The 22,566-nt window shown below is 31.9% G+C and overlaps 1 protein-coding gene across 1 annotated transcript; it reads left to right on the top strand.

The window, feature by feature from the left end:
• The first annotated feature begins 14,412 nt into the window (after positions 1-14,412).
• On the top strand, positions 14,413-19,928 carry LOC133192697 (L-proline trans-4-hydroxylase-like). Its single transcript, XM_061328693.1, has 8 exons — positions 14,413-14,478; positions 14,593-14,674; positions 14,758-14,868; positions 15,034-15,125; positions 15,319-15,409; positions 15,947-16,076; positions 18,517-18,668; positions 19,798-19,928. The coding sequence occupies exons 1-8, from the start codon at positions 14,438-14,440 to the stop codon at positions 19,915-19,917; spliced, it is 819 nt and encodes a 272-aa protein (XP_061184677.1). The 5' UTR covers positions 14,413-14,437; the 3' UTR covers positions 19,918-19,928.
• Positions 19,929-22,566: the final 2,638 nt, after the last annotated feature.

Genomic DNA, 22,566 nt, shown 5'->3' on the forward strand with positions numbered 1-22,566 from the left:
AGGTAGTTTTTGCAAACAAGGTCATTATAACGTTCCTAGAATTTGTAAAACACTGAATTTAAGCGAGTCTGTAGAAGGCCCTGCGTTATTTACGCATTTGTAAGTAGCTTGTCTTGCTTTCAGAATTGATAATACTCGAAATATACTTCAGTTGATCCATTTTTTATAGAAGAAGGAGTTTTTAATATGGTTGTCAAAAAAGCCTGCTCATTAATTTATTGTGAGGAATGGTTGCATAAAGTATTCAAAACTCAAAGGTTTTGATGCTACTGATTGTAGACAGAGAGAGACAAAAAAAAAAAAAAAATAGAATTTCTGTTTTGAAAAGGTTTTTTGTTTTTTTAATTGATTTTCACATTTTCCCCATTTTCGGCACCTAAGACACTCAGATAACCTAATTCTAACTAATTATAACTTATTTCGTCCGTCGCGACGTTCATCGTTCGTAAACTTGACACATTTTCAGCTTCTTCTCTTGAATCACTGAACCAATTTCAACCAATTCTGGCATATAGCCTCAATGGCTAAAGGGGCACAAAAATTGTGGATTTCATTAACTCGAAAGGGGAAGTTGGAGGGCTAAGTGGGTTAAAACCTATCGAAATTATTGCCATCCTTATTTTTTTTTTACTCCTGGACATCAAGCAGTCAAACTGTTGACTTGATTGTAATAAGCATTAAGCCCTGTACTAAAATTTTAAAATTCATGGCCTCAAAGTCAAGAATTCTGGAGTAAGGATGAGGCTTTAATGATCTTATAGTGAAAATGCATAAATTTCTTAAAAATCGTTTCTTACCCATTACACTTAGAAGATAAACTATGGTGATGAAATTTGTGGCATCAGGGTCGTGTTTCTGGTGTTTGTGAGACTCTTTTGATTTTACAGTGAAAATATATTATTTCTTTGAAAATCTTCCTCTCTGCTCCTACCGTTCACGGTAGCTCAGTCGGTAGAGCGCTCGCTCCGTGATCGGTCGTGAGTTCGAATCTCGGCCGCGACTGACCTAAGTCGATAAAAAATGGGTAGCAACTGTTCCTTCGCCATGTTTTCGGCACTTTGAAGTGAAAGTTGCGGGTCCTTTGGATGAGACCTTAAAAACCGAGGCCCCGTGTCACGGCAGGCGTTGGCACGATAAAGATCCCTCACTGCTCAATGGCCCTAAGTGCCGAGTAAAGGTCAAAGTTTGAAGCCCTTCACCGGTATAGTGTGACGTCTCTATATGAGTGAAAAATTCTCGAAGTGGACGTTAAACAACATACAATCAATCAATCAATACTCTCTGCTCCTTGGTATTGAGTAAATTTAAACTAAGTGCATAGTTATGATGAGCAAGGATGCCTCTTTTAAATTATGAATTTCATGGCAACTGGCTCAGGGGTACTGGTGTTGAATCTACAGTGAAACTGCTTTTTTTTTTGGAAAAATCTTCTCTGTTCCTGGGCATCTAGTAAGCAAACTGAGTAAAGATTTCATAAAATGGTATTTTTACCAGCTTTTCAAAATTTTGCACTACTTGTTGAAGTGTTCTAGTGCTCGGCAGGATTGTATTAATTTGTATTCTACTGAGAAAAGTTATTCCCCTTTGCTATTCACCTATGATAATTAATAACTGTAAATAATGTAACTGAAAGGTCAATTGAATTGGAGAAAAAATACAGATTTTTAAAAAATAAAAGATAAACAAAAACTACCTTCATAGTATTAAATTGTCAGGTACACTTGTACATGTAAATAATAGATAAACAAAAATGAGACAAAAATACCTTATCTTTATGCACTGTACATGAAATGTTATTCAAAGACCAGGAGAGGCCGGCATGAGAGGAAAAGAAATGTTTACCAATAGTGCTCATGCACTTTTTTTTTTAACTCTGCGCCGTGATAGTGACAAATGGGGAAAATACAGGCAAGTAAATAGATATACTTTAAAATTTGTTACTGAATACCAGACTACTAGACTAATTATTTTGGTGACCCCTGATCATCCTACTCCTTTTGCTTTTGGGCAACATAGCTTCGTTTATCAGTTTATTTTGCTTTTTAAATAACACTTTGGATCCTTCACAGTGTTTTAAACTCAGGAGACCGTTGATGCCTTTGAGACTCTTGTTATGGAAGAAGCAGTTGCCACTGTGGTTGTCAAAAAGTCTCTCATAATTTATAATTAGGAATGGTTGTATTAAGTATAAAGATTCATAGGTTTCATATTAAGAAAATATCTGAGGTTGTTAAGAAAACTCATTTGATTTACTTTCCTTCTTGAATGAGTTGTAGCACAGTTAGTCTAAAGATTCTACAAATTATTTGTGAGGAGTAAAAATAGGGTCTTGATACATGTAGGACTTTAACTGGAATCTGCTATGTTACTCTGTTTTTTAAGGATTACTTTGCTTAAGCTACATAGATTGTTAACTCTTCACAGATGTCGGGGACAAACTTCTTTGAATTTTGGCAAAAAATTACACACGTTTCCTTTTGATTATCTGACATGCTTTTTTTTAAAAACTAGTCTATTCGATACTATACAATGATCTTGTTTGAAATTCCGGTACAGTCTTTCAATAGGTCAAATGTTGACTGACATCTTTCATACAATTTTTATACCATTATTTTCACAATGAATTGTCTACAGATTGTTCTATTTTCCCGATAATGACAAGGGACAAATAGCGTGTGTGACCTGTCGACAGGGCATGCCTACTCCTTCAATGCACCCAATCCCACCAATGTTTTCAGAGGTCTGTGTTGTTTCTGCTCACAATTTGTATTATTTTAGTGGATTCTGAGCATGATCACTGTTCGCTATCCTCACATTTCATTATATAAAATAGATTTTTTGTGGCTCATTGAGTATTTTGGAGGTCCGTTTTTACCAAGAACAACAATTTTAGCTATGTTTTCCAATGTAACTTATTATAATGATATCAAAACTCTAGCAGCCACAAAATGATTTCTTACGTTTCTTTTAATTTCCTGTAACTCCTATATCCTAGACGTCATGAAATTGAAAAAAATTCTGTAAATTTTAAATATCATTTGCATTCTACATGTGATTTTTTGCATGTATTTTAAGAAATCTTAGTAAGGGTATATACATGTATTTATGCATTTCTATACACATTCACGTATTTAATCAAAGTGTTCCCACCCAATGCACTCTGTTACTGAAGTATGATACGAGAAATTTAATTGTTTGGATATACACACTAAATAAATATTAATCTCTTAAAAAGTTGATCCATGTACAGCCGTATTGTCAATGCCACTAAAAGAAAGAAAGAGATGTGGTGGCGAAGAAATATCCAGACTCAGATGTGAAGCCCTTGGTTGTTGCTATTACCCTGTTAGTAATGATGATCAGCCATCTTGCTTTTTCAGAGGTACATATTTTAAACTTCATTTCTTGTGAATATGACACATAGAGTTTCCGTTGGAATTTTCTCTGAATTTCTATGCGGTTTAAAACGTGTCTAAAAACCTCTATAGGGCCCAGTTGAAGAAAAGATAAATAATATACCGAACCGTAACAGATGCCCTGCTTTATTTCTATGACACAGGGTAAGGTTTGAAATAAAATACTTCATGTTGATGAACTTTCATATTTTTCTTGTTGTTTGCTTTCATATATTCACTTTAACCTGTAAAATGCCACTTTTGAAACTGAAATTGATAAAGAAAAAATTGGTAAATGAACAATTAATAAGTAAATACAGTTAAAAGGTCTTAACATCGATGTCATTATCTTCCCAATTACCTTTTCATATTAAAGAATAAATATGGAAAAAACCCACAAACTTCCAAAGCAAAGCTGTTCTGTTTGTATAGGTCAACATTGACAATAAAATATAATGATATTAAAGCTAAATATATAAAAGAATACTTAGGGCAAAGTAAATACTAAATTTAAAAAAATATACGCATTTTACAATATAGTTTTTTCTCTTAGAAATAAAGAATTCTATTGTTTTTAAAAGGAAACAAATGAAGTAACTTAAGTCTTTTCTGAACAAAATGTTTCCATAACATGTTTTTAAAGACGATTGATCAATATGGGGATATAGATTTTCTTAAGGTTTTAGAAAGAAAATAAAGCCTGTGAAGTGCTACATTTTTATAGGTTTTTAAATGCAACAGATATAAATCTAACATTCTAAAGAAAAAGAAATAAGGTGGTAAACTACTTCAGTATGAAAATATGCCCAGAAATTTCAAATTTTGTTTTTAATTTTAAGTTCTCCATTTAGTGTACTTCCCCTCCAATTTTCACTTTTGTTAATTAATGAATAAAAGTAACGCTTATTGTGAATTACTAGCCTAATATCTGATAAATAAATAGATTTGAAAGTTGAATGCTTTCATATTGTATTTAGAAGTGGTAACCGTTGATTTTGGTTAAAATTGTGATAAACGTCTTAAGGCTATTCTGTTCACTAGTACTGGTAATCAGTCAAGACATGTACTTTATGTACTTTTTAAATTCTTGCGATGTTAATTTAATGATTCCAAGAAAGAAAACATTACATTAACCAAGAAAATGTCGAGTAGGGACCCACCCTTGGCGATTTCAAACCACAGCTTCAAGATATCAATATGTGTCATTAAGAATAAGCAATTTGGCATGCATTTACACACACACATACACATCAGTCTACGATGAACTCAGAGTTTATGATATACATATTCCCTATCCACAAAAAGCAAGGAAAAAAGTTCACAGTAAGAAATCTCACATTTTTTTTTTTACAATCATATGCAATTCCTGATCTAAAGAATTCATTTGACTCCTTATTTATAACTTTCGATTAATACAGTCTTTATTAAGATAATTTTTTTGGTAACTTAGAACCAGAGACAACGACAGAGGAGATACTAAGTACGAGACAAGGGTCAGCAATGAGCACAACAAAGAATAGTAAAGTATTATTAGTGTTGATTATTAAAATAAGATCAAGAATGAAATGCATAATAAAAACAATACATTTTTTAAAATGGAATTCTTGGTCTATTATGAATAGTTTGATTCAATCTAAATATGATCTCTAAAACTATTTTAAAGTTTTAAAAGTTTTGATGTTTGAAAGTCGTTCTCATTTTCATGAAATTTGTAATATTTTCCACTTAATTATTTTTTATTTATAACCATTTGATTTGACAGGAATATTTTCCCACATAAGTGATAATAATAACCATTGGCATCAAAGATCATCCACAGAATCCACGCCGACAGTAGAGTCTACAAGCAAGGGTTTGAACAATTAAACGAAACATTTTTGTTTGAGAATAGTTTTGCAACTATCTAAAAATATAGGCAATCATGATCAAGAAAGAAAATACATGTAGAATATGCAGGTTTCTATTTATTTTTAGACAATATTGATACAACATTATTCACAAGGAATGGTTCGACAAGTTCCACATCTGTCAACTCGTCCCCGCTTACAACAGAAGTGTACATGGGTATGTTTAATTGACTTTTAAATATATTTATAATAAAATCAAGACAAAATTCAATAATATTTTAATTTGATATATCTTTTGTGCTTCAAAGACTCCTCTAAAATAAAGCAAAAACAAAAAGCTATAAATCTTTCTATTGCAGAGTCATGATTCTGAAGCGTATCATTGAAGCATTATTTTCTTATTAAGAAAAGGGCTCAATTAAAATGTCATTTTTAAAATCTGAATTGATATGTAGAACTGGATGTCACCGACTTTTTAAAGGGAATCATATACATTTAGATTGGAATATTATGTATGTCTCATTAAAAAATGAATCTAATCATCAATCACTGATGTAGTCTGCGAACCCGTCGTATCAAAACAGAATTATAAAACAGTATGCAACAGAGTTTTTTCCCACTAGGAATACAATAGAAGGATTTATTGCAACTCCTTTCAGATCTGTCGTTTCTTTCTATATCTTTACTTGAGATAGTATCATAATGGCGTTACTTTTGAACAAAACATGTTATAACTTTTCCAGATGACAACTGTTCCTTTTCATGTCATTGCACACAGTCAGTAACCACAGACCTAGAAGCCTTGGAGGCACGGATTGAAAGTCTGAGACGTTCCCTGAAGATAAACATCACTGAAACTGATAGTATGTCATCTGTGACGTCTTTCATTTCAATTTACAAAAGATTGAAATTATTTCTTATTTGATCATAAGTTTATGGTATAAAATCGAATCAGATCAAAGCAAGTTTTGGCGTAAGAAAATCATAAAAAAGATAAAAGAGATAAAAGACCTTTCTCTAAAATGACCTTGTCTACATTGTAAAGGTTACAAAAGAAGAAGAATCAGTGTGTACGAAGACAGACCAATTCCCATCACAATTGGCGCATTGGGAGTATCCCTGTGTTGTTCTCTGTTCTTCGTGATTGTGGTGCTAGATATGATGAGGTGTTGCAGAAAGAAAAAGAATTTCTACATAAAATCTAAAAATTCTCAATTTTAGTTTTACATACACGCATTCTTTTTTTCTTTTTAAAGTGATACAAGTTGTACATTGATATATTTGATTTAATTTTCAAAATTTGTTTACTTTTTTTTTTTATCTCATTTTAAAAATTATTCTTTTCATATTATTTTTGCAAATTAACTTTTTTTGAATAGGCGATATGCCTTATTTTTATTAGTTAACTCTCTATATTACAATGTACATGTTTATATGTTTTATTGTCTTAAATAAGTCTATATGGAAATTAATTTCTTCTTTTATAACCCTTCTGTAAATATTTGCAATTTTCTTGCACAACATGGGAAAAATAGATATTTGTTAATGAATTAAAATATATGTAAGTTTCATTGTGTTAATAATATCCCCGAATTATGGATGAACTCTTATTTAGAATTATTCTTTAAAAATATTCAGTTTACAGTATATGTACAATACAAATTCAGATCTGAAATATCCCTTATTCTAAAAGAGCTCTCTATCTTTATGATTTATTTTTTGTGATTTGTCGTATGACATTTATGTAATTGATAAAATTTCGATTTCAATTTTTTTTTTCCATTTAAAAAACAAATTGAAGCAAATTTAAATAATTCAGTGTGATAACTTAAAAAGCTATTTTCTTAAATGTTTATATATATATATATATATATATATATATATATATATATATATATATATATATATATATATATATATATATATATATATATATATATATATATATAATATATATATATATATATATATATATATATATATATATATATATATATATATATATATATATATATATATATTCCTCGGAATTGAATTTCTTATTGAGTTTTTTTTAAAAGTTCAGTCTTTATTTTCTACCCCTTTTGAAGGAAAATATGTATGAAATCTTTCAAAGATCTTTTTTTTCTTCAAATAAACCCTATTCTTTATACTGTAACAGGGCCTCAGAATTTATTATAAAGTATATTTGGTTAGAAATCGTAGAAATATCTTCATGATCGTTGTTAATTAATTTAATGTTATGATATAGATGTATTCCTGTTTACTTAGTTGTTTACTATCAATATAGATCGCAAAGTAAACAATGTATGACCCTGAAATTAAGTGCATAGGATCTTGCCTAACGTACCTATTATGACCTATTTAATAATTGTACGCATTCCCTTGAAGGTAGTTACAAAATCGTATATGTGGTAAACAAAGTGTTGGAATGTATACATAGTACAGGGGTACATTCAGTATACTGACATGTATTTGTAATATGTAGGTCATATACTACTGATTACCATGTATCTCACATCAGAGGCGTCTGATTTTTAATCAATCGAGTAAAAAAAATGATGGTGGAAAATCATTCCACCATCAAAAAAAAAAAAACAAAAAAAAAAACAAAAAACAAAAAAACAAAAAACAAAAACAAAAACAAGAAAACTAACAAACAGAAAATATAAAAAAAAAAAAACCAAAACAACAAAACATCCCCCCCCCCCCCCAAAAAAAACAACAAACTTGGTTTTTTTTAGTAGAGGGTGGAATATTTTTTCCCGATTGATAAAATTTCAGACTCCTGTTCTCATACGAATAAGCGCGCTATGGGCAGCGCCAAGAAGTACACAGATATAATATGCATTTATGAAACAATCGAACGTACTTTAAAGGACTATATATGATAAGAGTCAATATTGACCCCCATAAAACAATATTTTTAAATGTGATTCAGGTATGTTACATTGTTTTTTTTATTTTGTAGAAGAGTTTATGTTTGAGATACTTTCAATATATAATTGTGTCAATAATATGCACTCAAGGACTGTAATTAAAGTCAGTTTTGTTTGTTTATTTGTTGTTTAACGTCCCTCTCGAGAATTTTTCACTCATATAGAAACGCCACCACTTGCCGGCGGAGGGCTGCAACTTTTGACCTATACTCGGCATTTAGGGCCATTGAGCAGTGAGGGATTTTTTTCGTGCCAGCACCTACTGCGACACGGGACCTCGGTTTATACTGTCCCATCTGAAGGACCGGTCTCCACGTCCCGCAGTGGATTCGAACCGGCGACGTAAGGATCAACTACTTACACCGCAAAGCAAACGTTAGATAACCACTGCGCCACGCGGGCGACGTAATTAACGTCAGAAACGATGCTATTTTTTTTCAATCCAATCAGAATAACGCAGAATGTGCCACGCGGGCGATGTATCAAAATAAGACAGAATGTAGCCTTTTCTTGGTCTTTTTTCCTATCGGAAACATAGAGCACAGCTTTGAACAAACAACATTTTTCTGTCAGTAATTAGTCTTCGACAAATTCATAATTGGTGAAAATATTAATTAAATATTAAATATTAATAAGTCTGCCCTCAATATTTTCTGGAGTAAAACTGCTTGAAAATAAGCAATTTAATGAAAAATATGCTAAAATGGCGGGAAAAGGTGAATTTCGTCATGTCATATTTCTAAAAAAAGGCATTTTGATCAAATTGAAAATCATGAATAAACGTCACATGTATAGCTGTGCAAAGTAGACATTTTACTTTATATAAAATAATATCAAGATATTCATTTAAGGGTTCATTTGAGACACTTATCATAAATTGCCCTTTTGGGAAATAGCCCCAATTATATATTAAAGTTTATTCTAAATCATGCAATACACTTAAAATGTTTCCTAAGCTGAATCAAGCAAATTATGAGGCGTGGATCAAAGCATAAAATGTTTTAGGCCATCCGATGGCTATGACTATGGTGGCATATTTCTGTCACTAGCAGATTTTCATGTCGATTTGTCAGATGTGTATGTCGACTTGTCAGATATTAGTCAACTTGTCAGATCTTTTTGTCAATTTGTTAGATTATACATGTATTCACCATGACTAGGACCTCAGCATCTTGCTATTAAAGCGTGTTGATGCCGCTAGCTGACATCTATATTTGTCATCTTACAAATCGACATAATTTTTTGACAAGTTGACATGCATATCAGATAAGTCGATATAATTGCATGATGTCGACTTGTCAGATATTGATGTCGACTTATCAGATGTTATGTCGAGTTGTCAGATAAATATATCAACTTGTCAGATTCTTATGTCAACTTTTCAGATTCTTTTGTCGACTTTTCAGAAAAAAAAATAGTTACTGGATGGCACAAATTGAGCAAAGAAACATTTTCATTTTGAAATTGTATCCACATGAATAAGTAACGACTGACAAAACGCAAAAATATAATTATGACAATTTGACATAAATATCTGACAAATTGACATTAACATCTGAAAGGTGGTGGCAGAAATATGTCACATACTTTGACTTATTGCAAATACATAGACCATTCATATTTTACATGCACCATGATAGGTTATGATAATGTACTTAGATAACTCACCCCCTGTTGAGAAGATAATAATGTTGATTAAACACTCCACTGGCAAAATTGTGTTACTATTTGAAGAGGTTCTGATACGTAGAACATTACCAACACAATTTTGACAATCATATCCTTCACTTGGCAATTTTACTATAATAATGACAGGTTAGTTTGTTTTGCTTTCTCCTATAATTTTTAAATCATCTAATTCATTCGGGTGACTTAAATAAAAACGCTAGAGAAAACAAATTCCAGAGAAACACCTTCAATTTGAGTGTACTAGTATTCTAGTTATGGTAAGAGGACCATCCGGGGCCGTAATAATTTCCAAAGTTTTAACTAGGAGTGTAGACTAGGGGGGGATGAGATGCTCCGAATTTCAAACATTTAGAAAACAAATCGGATTTTTCAAAGAATACTTACAGGGTTTATCCGAAATAAGCATGATGGATATATTAAATCTGCTTTTTGGGAATGGAACTAGTTCAGACTTTCTTGACTATCACGCAGGTACGGAAACGGAAAGGTCTCTACACTTGTTGTGTTATAACTTGTATATTGTCTTATATGTTATTGTCTTATCAACATATAAAGTGTTATAACTCCTTATTTATAAACATATTTTGAGTTGTATTCAGATATTTTTACTTTATTTAAGGCACCTTCTTTTATTTAATTGATTTTATTGCTATAAGTATTATCAACTTAAAAAAAAAATAATGAATTAAAAATATTGATCAAAGCAAGATATTTAGTCATATCAATATAGTGATGTTGATATGTAAAAATAAATAAATAGATATATCGATATAAGTATATGAATATTCTCAAGAGATAAGTGAGAAAATATTATTAAATTTACTTCGCGGGGGCGGGAATTCTAATGAATCTTCAATTCACTCGGGATTCAGTGAAAGCTCCTGTACCATGTATTTGCTATCCCATACGGTAATAGTCTGATACAGATTCAAAAATGTTTTGAAAAAGGGGGATGGAGAGACATCAGCAGTTAAATCATAGGCATAGTCATAGGGGGCTACTGTCCCCATCACCACTTTTGAAGAGGGGGGAGGCAAGAGTATCTTTGTGCTACCTGAGTATATCCCGAAAATAGAGAAGAATAGTTGCAGTTGGATAATCTCTTTTTTCTTTTCAAATATTTTATTTGGCTGACCCCCATCCTTTTCCCCTTTTTACTTTCCGACTATACAGGTAAGCTCATGCAGATTGGCTGCAATGAAGCTCAATTTTTTTTACATAATTCCAAGAAATAGGAAGTTAGTTCTGATGTGCTGGTAGTTAAATTTTATCTGATATTCATTCTATCATGATTCACTGCTTAAATTTTTTGAGTTCGGAGGGGATGGTATTCAAGACTATGGAGGTTCACGTCTATGTGGCAGATCCTATGTTTACCACAGAATAAAAAAAAACATAAAATATTACAGTGTACATAGCCAGTGTACATGTCACTTTCATAATATTGTTACTTTCGCTTCATCCCCGAATAGGACTTATGAATGGAACATTAAACAACGGGGAGGGGGGCTCAATAATTATTTTAGTCACATCAATATTTAATTCTGTAATTATGTATTCTTTGTAAGCACATATTTCTATTGCAAAGAGAGATTGATAAATTTTATTCATAAGAAAAAAAATATTAAATCATTACTGGACTTGCATATATATTTCATTTCTTATTAATTAGAATGATGTAAATTGAGTATTGCTTCAATATGGACAATTTAACTGATCATGCCCCTCTCAACCCCTTCTTTTGCAATACGTTTATCTCTATGATCATACAACAAATACATGTATTTGACACTTAACACATGGCACATTGTGCATGTGGCGTCAATAAATCTGAGTGGCATTTCATTAGAGTTCCCGCGCCCACGAAGTTAGTTGGAGAACAACATATTTTCAAACTTTTCCCATAGATTATTTATACATTTATATTACATTTATAGTACATTTATATTAATTTAATTATTATGCATATTTTTTTTTTATTGTCGTGTGTCGAGCTAACTATATCGATATCTTTAATTCTCATGCTTAAATCAATATTTTTCAAATCAATCTTTTTTTAAGTCCATATATCTTTTAGCAATAAAATCATTCATACAGAAAAGACGCTTTAAATTATGTGAAAATACCCAGATTCAATGCAACATGTAAATGAAAATAAGAAATCATAATAGGTTATATGTTGATAAGACAATAAAAAGTAAGACAATGTACAAAAATATAACACAACAAGTGTAGAGACTTTTACGCATCCAGCTTATCTCAATTTCTTTGTGAGCCAAATTATTTAGAAGTGTACCTAAACAATCATATGCACCTACATGAATCCTCTGAAGAGCTTAAACACCACATTAATTGTTCGTTTTCATTCGGCATTTTCTAGAAATATGTTTAAAATGGATTACAATACATATTTTAAATTCTAAGTTAAAAGTTTCTTCAGTTTTCATGTTAATGAGCACTCTACAGACAGTGATAGTTATTTTGACCTAGGAATTCTACGCTGGTGACTGAATGGACTACGGAAGCGTCAATGTCTCTACACTTGTGAGGTCTCTACACTTGTTGTGTTATAACGTATATATATATTGTCTTCTATTTTATTGTCTTATCAAAATATAAAGTGTTATAACTCCTTATTTATACACATAATTTTGAACTGCATCTATGTGTTTTTACATAATTTAAGGCACCTTCTTTTATTTGATTGATTTTATTGCTATAAGTATTATCGATTTAAAAACAATATTGATTCTAAGATATTAACCAAAGCAAGATATTCAATCATATCAATATAGTGATACCGATATGTAAAAATATATAGTTATATCGATATAAATATGTGAATATTTCCGAGAAAGAAGTGAGAAAATATTGCCATTAAAATTTCGGAGAGACGGGAATTCTAATAAATCCACTTCACTTGCGATCGGGATTCTGAGAAAGCTCCTGTACCATGTATTTTCTATCATATACGATTATAAGCTGATTTGAGATTCAAAAATGATTTGAAAAAGTGAGGTGAAGAGACATTAGCATATAGTTCATAGGCAATAGTCATAGGGGGCTACTGCCCCAAACAACACTTTTGAAGAGGGTAAGAGACGAGAGTATCTTTGTGCCCCTCCTACAGCTTTTTTCTACCTGTATAGTATACATCTGTAAATATATCCGGAAAATAAAGAAGAATACTCGCAATTGGATAATTAATTCTCGTTTTTTTTCTTGTCAAATATTTATTTGGTTGACCTCTCCCCTTCTTAATATTGTGACTAAGCTTATGCAGATTGGCTTTAATGAAGCAAGAATTATTTTACATCATTCTAAGTAATAAGAAAATCTGATGTGCTGATGTACATTTTATTTGATAAATATTCTATCATGATTCACTGCTTATATTTTTTTGAGTTGAGGGAGGGGATGTCAAGACTGTGGAGGTTCACAACTATGTTTACCACAGGGTGATAAATCATCAAATATTTACAGAGTACATAGCCAGTGTCACTTGTATAATATTACTTTCGATTCACCCACGAATAAGACTAGTACTATATGTATTTATGAATTGAACATTGAAACAATGAGAAGGGCATAGAAACATTTTCGTTAAAAACTCATAACGATACTTATTATGCATAATTTTCAAGCACATAATTTTCATTTCAAAGAGAGATTATTGATTTTTATTAATAAAGGAAATTATTGATAGACTTGCGTACATGTATATATTTCATTTCTTAATAATTCGAATGATGTAAATTGATATTTGCTTCATTTGGGACAGTTCAACTAATCATGCCCCCTCACCCCTTCTTCTTTTTTCTCTATAATCGTATGATAATTATATATTTTACACATGGTATATACATGTGCCGTGATATGACGTTTCATTAGAATTCCAGCGCCTGCGAAATTAATTCGAGAACAATATTTTCAAAATTTTCTCCTAGAAATACTAGTATATTAATATCGATTTAACTATTATCGAGATAACTACATCGATATCTTTAATTCTCATGCCTAAATCAATATTTTGTTAAGTCGATGTAACATTTAGCAATAAAATGCATCATACAGAAAATACACATTGAATGTTTGATGTTTTGAAATCCCCAAAAAATGTTAATACAAAAAATAGTCTGAGTGAACAAAAGGACCTGTAACAGTTATGTAATATATATATACCGAAAGGTAATTTGCAATTCTTCAAGAAAATGTACTATACAATTTAAATAAATAATATGGTCTCTAATGTAATAAGTTTTGGACGACGTGAAATAAAAGTGGTTTTGGGTCAAATGAAACGTGCTTTTCACAAATATTTCCATCAGAATTTTTTTTATTCTAGAGAAATTCACCATAACTTTAGCTTAAAGAAAAGACAGAATTGTTTAATTATTGAAATTTACGCACAGTTATATCACTCTGAGCACAAAAACTGCAAGAATGAATGATAGTATATACTTTCACTGATAGGTAGCTTTTAATGAATCAAAATATTTTCAAGATTGTCTTTCATTGCTCTACAGAATATCACTATATTACTTCTCCTTTCATTGTCACGGATGATATGAAAAATGCTTTTAACCACGACGGCTACATTATCATAAGGTATTCTTAATTTTGGTATCTTCAGCAAATGCGTTTGTATAAATTTTAACATTTCGTGATTAGTTTTTTTTTAATATATAAAAAGGTATTCATTTATGTATTCATATGATTTAGAAATTTGCTTTCTAAAAGTGAAGTGGAAAATGCAGCAAATGTAGTGGAGTGCAATGAAACAATGCAAAGGTTCAAGTTCGGCGTAAGTCTTTTCAAGCAATTAGAATTGTTTTTGTGTGTGAAGTGCAAAAAATAAAGCTTTCGATGCCACTACATTTTGATCAGGTCAAAGATACCCATGGAAATGAGAGTGCCCAGATTACTTGGAATCAACCCGGAAATGATATCACGGGTCTTATTGCAAGATGTGACAAAGTTGCAGGAACGGCAGAAAAGGTTGACTTTGTTCCAGTTGCCTATTGTAATTTATAAGCACACATTCCTCTGGAAAATTGATGGATTTTTTTAAAATCAATTAAGTTGAACAATTTGTTTATCCCTCCTTTTATGTTTAAAATGTGTTTTAAATGGTTATTAGCATAGGTCTTATTTGATATCTAGCTTTTAGGAGGAGAATGTTACCATTACCATAGCAAGGTTGTCTTAAAAGATCCTTTAGCAGGTGGCGAAAGGGCCTGGCATCAGGATTATGGGTGTGTAAAACAATTAAACGTATAACAAAACATAATGTGCATAATTGTATGCACGAATACAGAAGTGCTGATAATTTAAATCTGAAGGTCAATGCACACCTGTATCCCCATTTGCAATAAAGAGGAAAACATTTCTGTCAAAAATATATTAAATTGTTTTAGAATATTTTTATAAATTAAACATGTATTCCAGGTACTGGTACCAAAATGGTTGCCTTTTTCCAGACATGCTAACTGTTTTCATCACTCTCGACAAGACCGACCAATCCAACGGGTGTTTGCAAGTAGATTTTTAATTACCTTTATAGTTATGCATATTGCATTATTTTGACATTTACACTTAAAGGGTATTGTTCAATTTTTGGAAAATATACGTATATTATACCATCATTGCATAAATTGTAGCATATGTAAACAGATACATTGTACATACTTCTCAAATATACATGCGTGTATGGTATCTTTGAAGGAGACATATTGTAATTGTTTCCTCTTTTACTTTACAGTTTTTTTTTTACTTGACAGTTTCTGATTAATATCCAGTATTATAGAAATATTATGTCATAAAGTGAAATTCCATATTATCACAATTATACGTTTTGAATGCTCAAAATATTGGAGTTACTATGCAAAAGTAAAAATCAACTCATGACAAAGAGTCGGTTTTGAGTATAAAAACTATCAATAACAAAAAGAAAATCTCAAAAATCTCAAAGCGTTTAAAAATGATCACATAATTATAATATTCTCTGGATTTTTGTGGTGTTTTGACTAATTCAGTATTATCCTAATGATATATTACTTTTTTTTGTTTGACAAAGCTCCTAAGGGGATCTCACAAATGTGGACGTATCGAGCATACTCTAGTTGGTGCTGAAACTGGCGCAAAAATAGAGAGAGTCAACGAGTTATTGAAAGTGTGTCCGCTTGATTTCATAGAAACTGAACCAGGTAATAGTCATATTGTCTACTAGTGTATAATACTAGGGTTGATCCAACATTAATGTCCTAACTGCTGTAAAATCTTTAATAATAGAATTTTATCAATAATATTTTACATACTAATATCCTGATTTTTTTGCCTTAAAATTTCATTTAGTTATATGAAATACTTTATTAAAATATTAATATAAACACAACGTTAGGTTTTGTCTATCGCCGCACGGCAAGAATGTTATAGACGTCGTTTTGACGTTTCTTTCTTTTTTTTTTTGCACTTATTTTAAGTTCATCTGCATATCGTATTAAACCCCTCACGTGCTTCTTTTTTTAATAATTTCAATTACCATTTTGCTACAAAGCGTCTTGTTTTGAGTTGTTGTATTTAAATTATTTGAACTTTGTCAAAATGTTATTTCTAAATTTATTCCTTTTTGCGTAGATGTTTAGCTGAGGACGAACTGAAAATGACAACCAAAGAGAAACGTCTGTACATTCTTGCGGTGCGGCAATAGACGAGACCCAACGTTTTGATTATTTTGATATTTTAAAATGTACTGCATATATCTCAATGAAATTTTAAGGTATAAGTAAAAAAAAAATAGAGGTATTACAATATACAACATTCGATTTTGAAAGATATAATAGCACTTGTGATATTGCTTTTGAATCAGCCCTCGTATATAGTACTTCTAAATGACATCATTTTCTGTCCGTCTTTCATCGAAATATATCTAATTTCTGAATCTACCTAAAAGAACTCTGATTCAGTTTAATTGTTAAACTATTACACTGTTAAATTTTATTTTCACTGCACTGGTAGCTCACACCTATTTAGGTAGTGAGTTTCGAACCAAAAAATTGTGAAGTTCAACATAAGCCCCCCTTTTGATTGTATGCTTCCTGTGACGACTCTATTTGCGTCATTTGTTACTAAATACGGGGCGATGGATGGAATGAAGTACCATGTACTAGACATATCTCCAATGTTTCCGCCCCTGTGGTATTTTTTGTGTGCGTAATAATTGAGTGGAGTCGATGGCAATTATACAATCCACTTTGCTTTCTTTGATAACTGTTGAGGTCTTTAATATATTCCTGTCTGATTGATCAGTGGTATGATACCACGTGGGGAATTTAAAAACTAAATCAGGGAATCACTGGAAACTGTATACAGATATCAATATTTATCCTGCAACTACCCCTTGCATTGACCTAATAAAGGTAACCTAATAAACCAAAGCTTTATTCGGTCAATGCCCTAATAAAGCCTCGTGCATGTATTCCGACGTTCTAAAAGCATTGTGACGTCATGTATATTGCAATGTTTACGCTATGGGGTTTTAGTTTCAACTGAGAGATGTACCTAAATCGGTTGAGAATAGCTCGTTTTGGGGGTCATGTAAAGATATGTTACAAGATAAACAAAATACATGGATACGGTCTTGAAATATAAGGGATATTTGGGCTCGGGTCGAAAACTTGATAGAGGGCTCGGCAAGCCTCGCCCTCTATAACGTTTTCTTACCCTCGCCCAAATATCGTTTATATTTCAAGAGAGTGGCCATGTATTTTATATGTATTGACGTACAGGAGCCCAAAAAGGTTATTCTTTCTGAATTTAAAGACAAGATTTTTAAGAAATGTTAGATTCTATGACCCCAATGCAGTGAAAAACATCTTTTAAAATACTGTACATCTAACCATATAAAATGTAGTTTTAAATTGAAACATGTTTGGATTATTATACGACTGCGTGCATTTCGAATGATCATAACTCAAAACTTAAAAAAATATTATAAAGAGCAAGAGGCACTTAGGGCCTTTTTTGGCTCTGTGAATTTCTGAAAATTCAAAACTGTATAGCTTTAGTCAACAAGGCAATAAATAATACTTGAGCACTTGGTGAATGAATATCTACTGAAAATGACGTAATTTTCTTTCTAGTCAATGCATTATGACGTCATAAATTGCGTCATTATTCACATATCCTGAATATTTCTTCAAAAATGGCCAAAATATAATGCCATTATTGAATATTTCGTATACAGCACAACCTCCGATCCAAAATGTGTAAATATTTTATGAAAGAACTGTTAGTGAAGATTATAAAACATATTTTAATTTTTGGATCGAGGGGTGTGCTCATATTTTAATTCTTTGTTGAAGGTTCTCAAAAACACCTGTTTTCTGCAAAATTCAATAACACTGCAGTTTTTCAATGCCTGGACTCTTCAAAGGAAATCCTGTTGTATAAACTGAAAGCACTGTCTCTACTTTATATTAATATTGAAAATGGTACACGGGGTGTTGGTCAATAAATTGGCATATCTACAGGGACATTTTATGCATAAAGTGATTCTAGCTCTTTGTCATATTTAACAACTCCATAGACTTTTGTCCATTGCCAAGCCATTTTCTCATTTCACTTTACAATCGCCTTTTTTTCCAGGCGATGGTGTATTCTTTCACTGCAATCTACTGCATATGAGTGCTGTCAATACTAGTGACAGGAGAAGACTAGCATTCCTTGTAGCTTACAACAAAGCATCAAATAATCCAGTTAAAGAACATCACCATCCGCAGTATTCACCTCTGAAAAAGGTAAAGTCGTGAAGTATTCATCTCCAGGTGAAAATATCAGGTTTCATATTTAGAAAAGTAGAAGGAGAGATTATTTATCTCAGGAAAAAATAGACATCAGATCATCTTTATTATAATGGTGGTTTGCCCTCTCCCGACTCAGTGTAAAAATCTGGGTCGGTAGGTAGGTGGGAAATTTTTTCAGAAATTTTCAACATACTTGTTGACAAGATTCAGGGGGATAAAGTAAAAAAAACAAAATATCGTTTTCTGGAGGTTAAAAAAGTTTTAAGCTGGCCCATTTTAAGCCAGTCGGTAGGGAGAGGGCAAAGAAAGATTTATTTTAAGATAGCCGCGTCAAGCAGTGTTGACTGTTGCTAAGTTCTATTGCGCTGTAGAGCGTCGTTTCATCATTCATCAGAGGGTAACAGTGTTTTTAAACAAATGTACTCGAATCAAAAAGAGGAATCAAATTCAAGTTATTTGCATGAAAGTATAGTATAAAGAAAGCTTCCCCTCTCTGATCTGTGAATGCTATTTCACAGGCAGGTAAATTCAATACTTATGGGATTGTAACAAATTATGTCATGCGCGGATCTAGAGAGGGACCCCCCCCCTCCCCCTTGGAAATCGCAGTGCTATTTAAAGTATATACTGAAGCAAATAAAAATGAATTTGGACCTCCCTCCCCCTTAGAAAACGTAGACACCACCACCACCATCACGAAAAAGGTTATTTTTCACGTCTGAGAAATGGATTTTTGTTGTTGTTGTTCTTTTTTTTTGTCAAGATATTTTTTGAGTTTGATATGTTTGGGAAAGGAGTTTAGTTTTTTTTGCTTGTCAAGAAAACTCTTTCTGGGTAGGAAATTTTTTGACTGGGGTGGACCCCCTGGAATTCATTCCTGGATCCGCGCCTGGCAAATCATGAAGATTTTCTTGAAATATATTTTGATGTTAAATGTATATCAAACATTTTTTTCATGAGTTCGTTTCTTTTTAACGACCATTCTTGGCGTTTTCTCTTTTATTCTTTCAAGACGCTAACTCAAGTAGAAGAAATACTACACTGGTATACAGTTTTCTTACTTAGTGCAACTTTCTTTGATTATTTCTACAAAAGAAAATCAAGCTCTTTTCTACATTTGAAGGTTTCTGATGCTGAATTGCAAAATTGTGATGTTCTAGATGATATGAATGGAAAAGGTTTCCTTGATATGGAAAACTCAAAGACTTTGAAAGAGCAAACCTCATTTAAGAAACGCCAATGAAAGGTGCGAACAAAATATTTAACGATTAACATCATTGGGGAATTAAAATCTATAAAACAATGACTTATTTGAATACACTACTACATTGAAAAATAAAATACATAAATCAATTCAATACATACAAATACTTATAGATGAAAATTATCTGAAAAAATAAAAAAAAAAGTTTCATAATGCATTGTTTATAATTTTTCCTTATAATTAGATTTGAAAATAATGTTTCTATCTTCTTTTTCTTTGATTGTATGAAAGATTTTTACAGTGATTAAAAAATTATGAAACTCGAAAATAAAATTGATTGTCAGTGTGGTTTTTGTTGAACTAAGTGTATTTAACTTTGGTATGACGTCAACATTTGAAACATTAAAATAAGGCAATGAGTGATCTAACAAATAGGACAATTGTTAACCTTTACAACAGTATTAGTAGTACAGTAATCTCTGCCCCGCTGTATAATAGGACAATGCACTTGTCCAGCAATTAGTAAAAATGTGGCGGGAACGTGCTATGAACGATCATTGCCAGTTTAGCCCGGATATAAACTGTAAACAATTGTGTTCCTGAACTAGAATCAGAGGCGTTACTCAAATTTTTATGCCTTATTGGACAATGTTATATACTTCCGCTTATGCAGGTTTTCTAAATATGGCGATTCTGACCAAGTTAACGCAGAAAGGTCTAAAGTTCATGGATTTTGTGCTTATGTTATATTGCTCTGTCTGAGGTAGTTTCTGTAAGTTTTATTTCTGGGTATAAAAAATTTCAATGTACATGTATCTGTGCTTGACAGAAGACATCGAACTTCAATTTTACATAAAATGAAATCTTTCTATGATCTTATTCTGAATCGTTTATGTCTGAATAAGTGGCCAACTTAAATGTTGTGAAGACGCATATTCACCAAATATTCTGAGTACTCCGGAATTTTGTCCATTTCGGCGATAAATTTTAGTCCCATGCACTTCTTTAACAAATGTATTATAAAAAATTCCGTGTAGTCCGGATACTGTCTATTCTGTATTCCGAACGGTAAAATTGGTCCCAGCTACTCATAATTAAAGGTAATTATTTCATCTAATCCGGTCACGTAGAATAACCCGAGACACTTCAATGCAATTAACACCTTTGGTGGTAGATGTGCTAACGTGTGTTTACATAATTGTCATTAGACGAACTGAAACGCGGCGGTGACACAACCAACTTTAAGAAATATAAAGAAATAAAAAGTTAAGTTACAAGTCGATTTTAAAAATGCTTACATGCTGAACTTGCTCACACAGTATAACATAAAATCGATGACGATATAGGTACACGAATTACAAATCAAAATATAAATCGGGATCGAAACTCAAACGTCTTATTTGAAAATGGCGCCATAGCATTGAAGGGAAAACATAAATGTTAATATAAAAATTAAAATGTCAATTCACTAATTATCAAATCGTAAATAATTGTGTTTATGGTTAAGTTGAACGCGCTTTCCGACTTGCAAAATCCGCACTTGATATTATTAATAATGTCTGTAGATTTTGACTCCGTTAACATTTCACGTTAAAAGTCTCAAGCCTTGTGAACGAAAATGAAAAACTGAGTGTAAGTCATGCGATACTTTCAAATAATTTTAGACTTTAGAATGATTTTGTCATATAATTATAATTTTCCAACATATGCATTGAACGTGTTAATAAAACAACGGAAATAAATTTCAAATATATTCCTGCATTTTTCCTGCACTCTGGATTCTATCTAATCCGGCCAAAGTTTATGGAACCGTTGGTGTCCGGTTTGGACATATTATACTGTATTTGTCCCGTCAACCTTAGTAACTTAAATCTCGGGAGCATAAAAGCATTTGGATTACGTTTCATATTACAGTGGAATTTACTTGACAAAATAAGATTCTTATGAAATTATTATGTAGGTCAGTTATAAACTGAAACAACAAGGTATATCGTGTAAGCAAATAATACGTCTAGATCTCTTAGATACCCTATTTAGGTGTTGCCATCTAGTTACCTACTTAGGTCTTGTCTTCTAGTTACGTACTTAAGTCTTCTATTCAAGTTACGTACTTAAGTCTTGTATTCAAGTTACGTAATTAAGTCTTGTATTCAAGTTACGTACTTAAGTCTTGTTTTCTAGTTACGTACTTAAGTCTTGTAGTCTTGTTACCCTACTAATATAAGATAGATTTTGTATGATTGTCTAGTTACCATTCAAAGTTCTTATAGTCTACTAACTTTTGTCTTGTAGTCTAGGTATCTTTTTAAGGTTTTGTATTCTAGTTACCCTTTTTAAGTCTTGTTTGTTTGTTTTACATTCCTTCGACAGTTTTTCAATCATATTGAGAAGCCACACTTGTCGGTGCAGGGCTTCAAATTTAGACCTGTAATCGGCACCTACGGCCCTCGAGCAGTGAGTGATCTTGTTCGTTCCAGCAACTAATGCGTTACGGGACTCTGGTTTATACGGTCTCATTCGAAGGACCGGTCTCCACGTCCCGCAGTGGGATTCAAACCTGCGACTTAAGGATCACTTCTTACTCCGCGAATCTAGAGAAAATGGTCTTACCACTTCGTTACAAGAGCAACTCTAAAACCTTGTAACCTGTTGATCGATATCCTATTTAGGCACTCTGGTATAGTTATC

The sequence above is a fragment of the Saccostrea echinata genome, unplaced genomic scaffold (assembly GCF_033153115.1).
Source record: "Saccostrea echinata isolate AGI-Se365-2 ecotype Australia unplaced genomic scaffold, CSIRO_AGI_Sech_v1 ptg000025l, whole genome shotgun sequence".
Taxonomy (NCBI): Eukaryota; Metazoa; Mollusca; class Bivalvia; order Ostreida; family Ostreidae; genus Saccostrea; species Saccostrea echinata.

What these genes read in the sequence shown, in the direction of transcription:
- LOC133192697 (XM_061328693.1), top strand. Translation starts at nt 14,438, where the DNA reads ATGAAAAATGCTTTTAACCACGACGGCTACATTATCATAAG. An exon ending in GACGGCTACATTATCATAAG is followed by an intron (nt 14,479 to 14,592) that starts GTATTCTTAATT and finishes CATATGATTTAG; the next exon opens with AAATTTGCTTTCTAAAAGTG. An exon ending in TGCAAAGGTTCAAGTTCGGC is followed by an intron (nt 14,675 to 14,757) that starts GTAAGTCTTTTC and finishes CATTTTGATCAG; the next exon opens with GTCAAAGATACCCATGGAAA.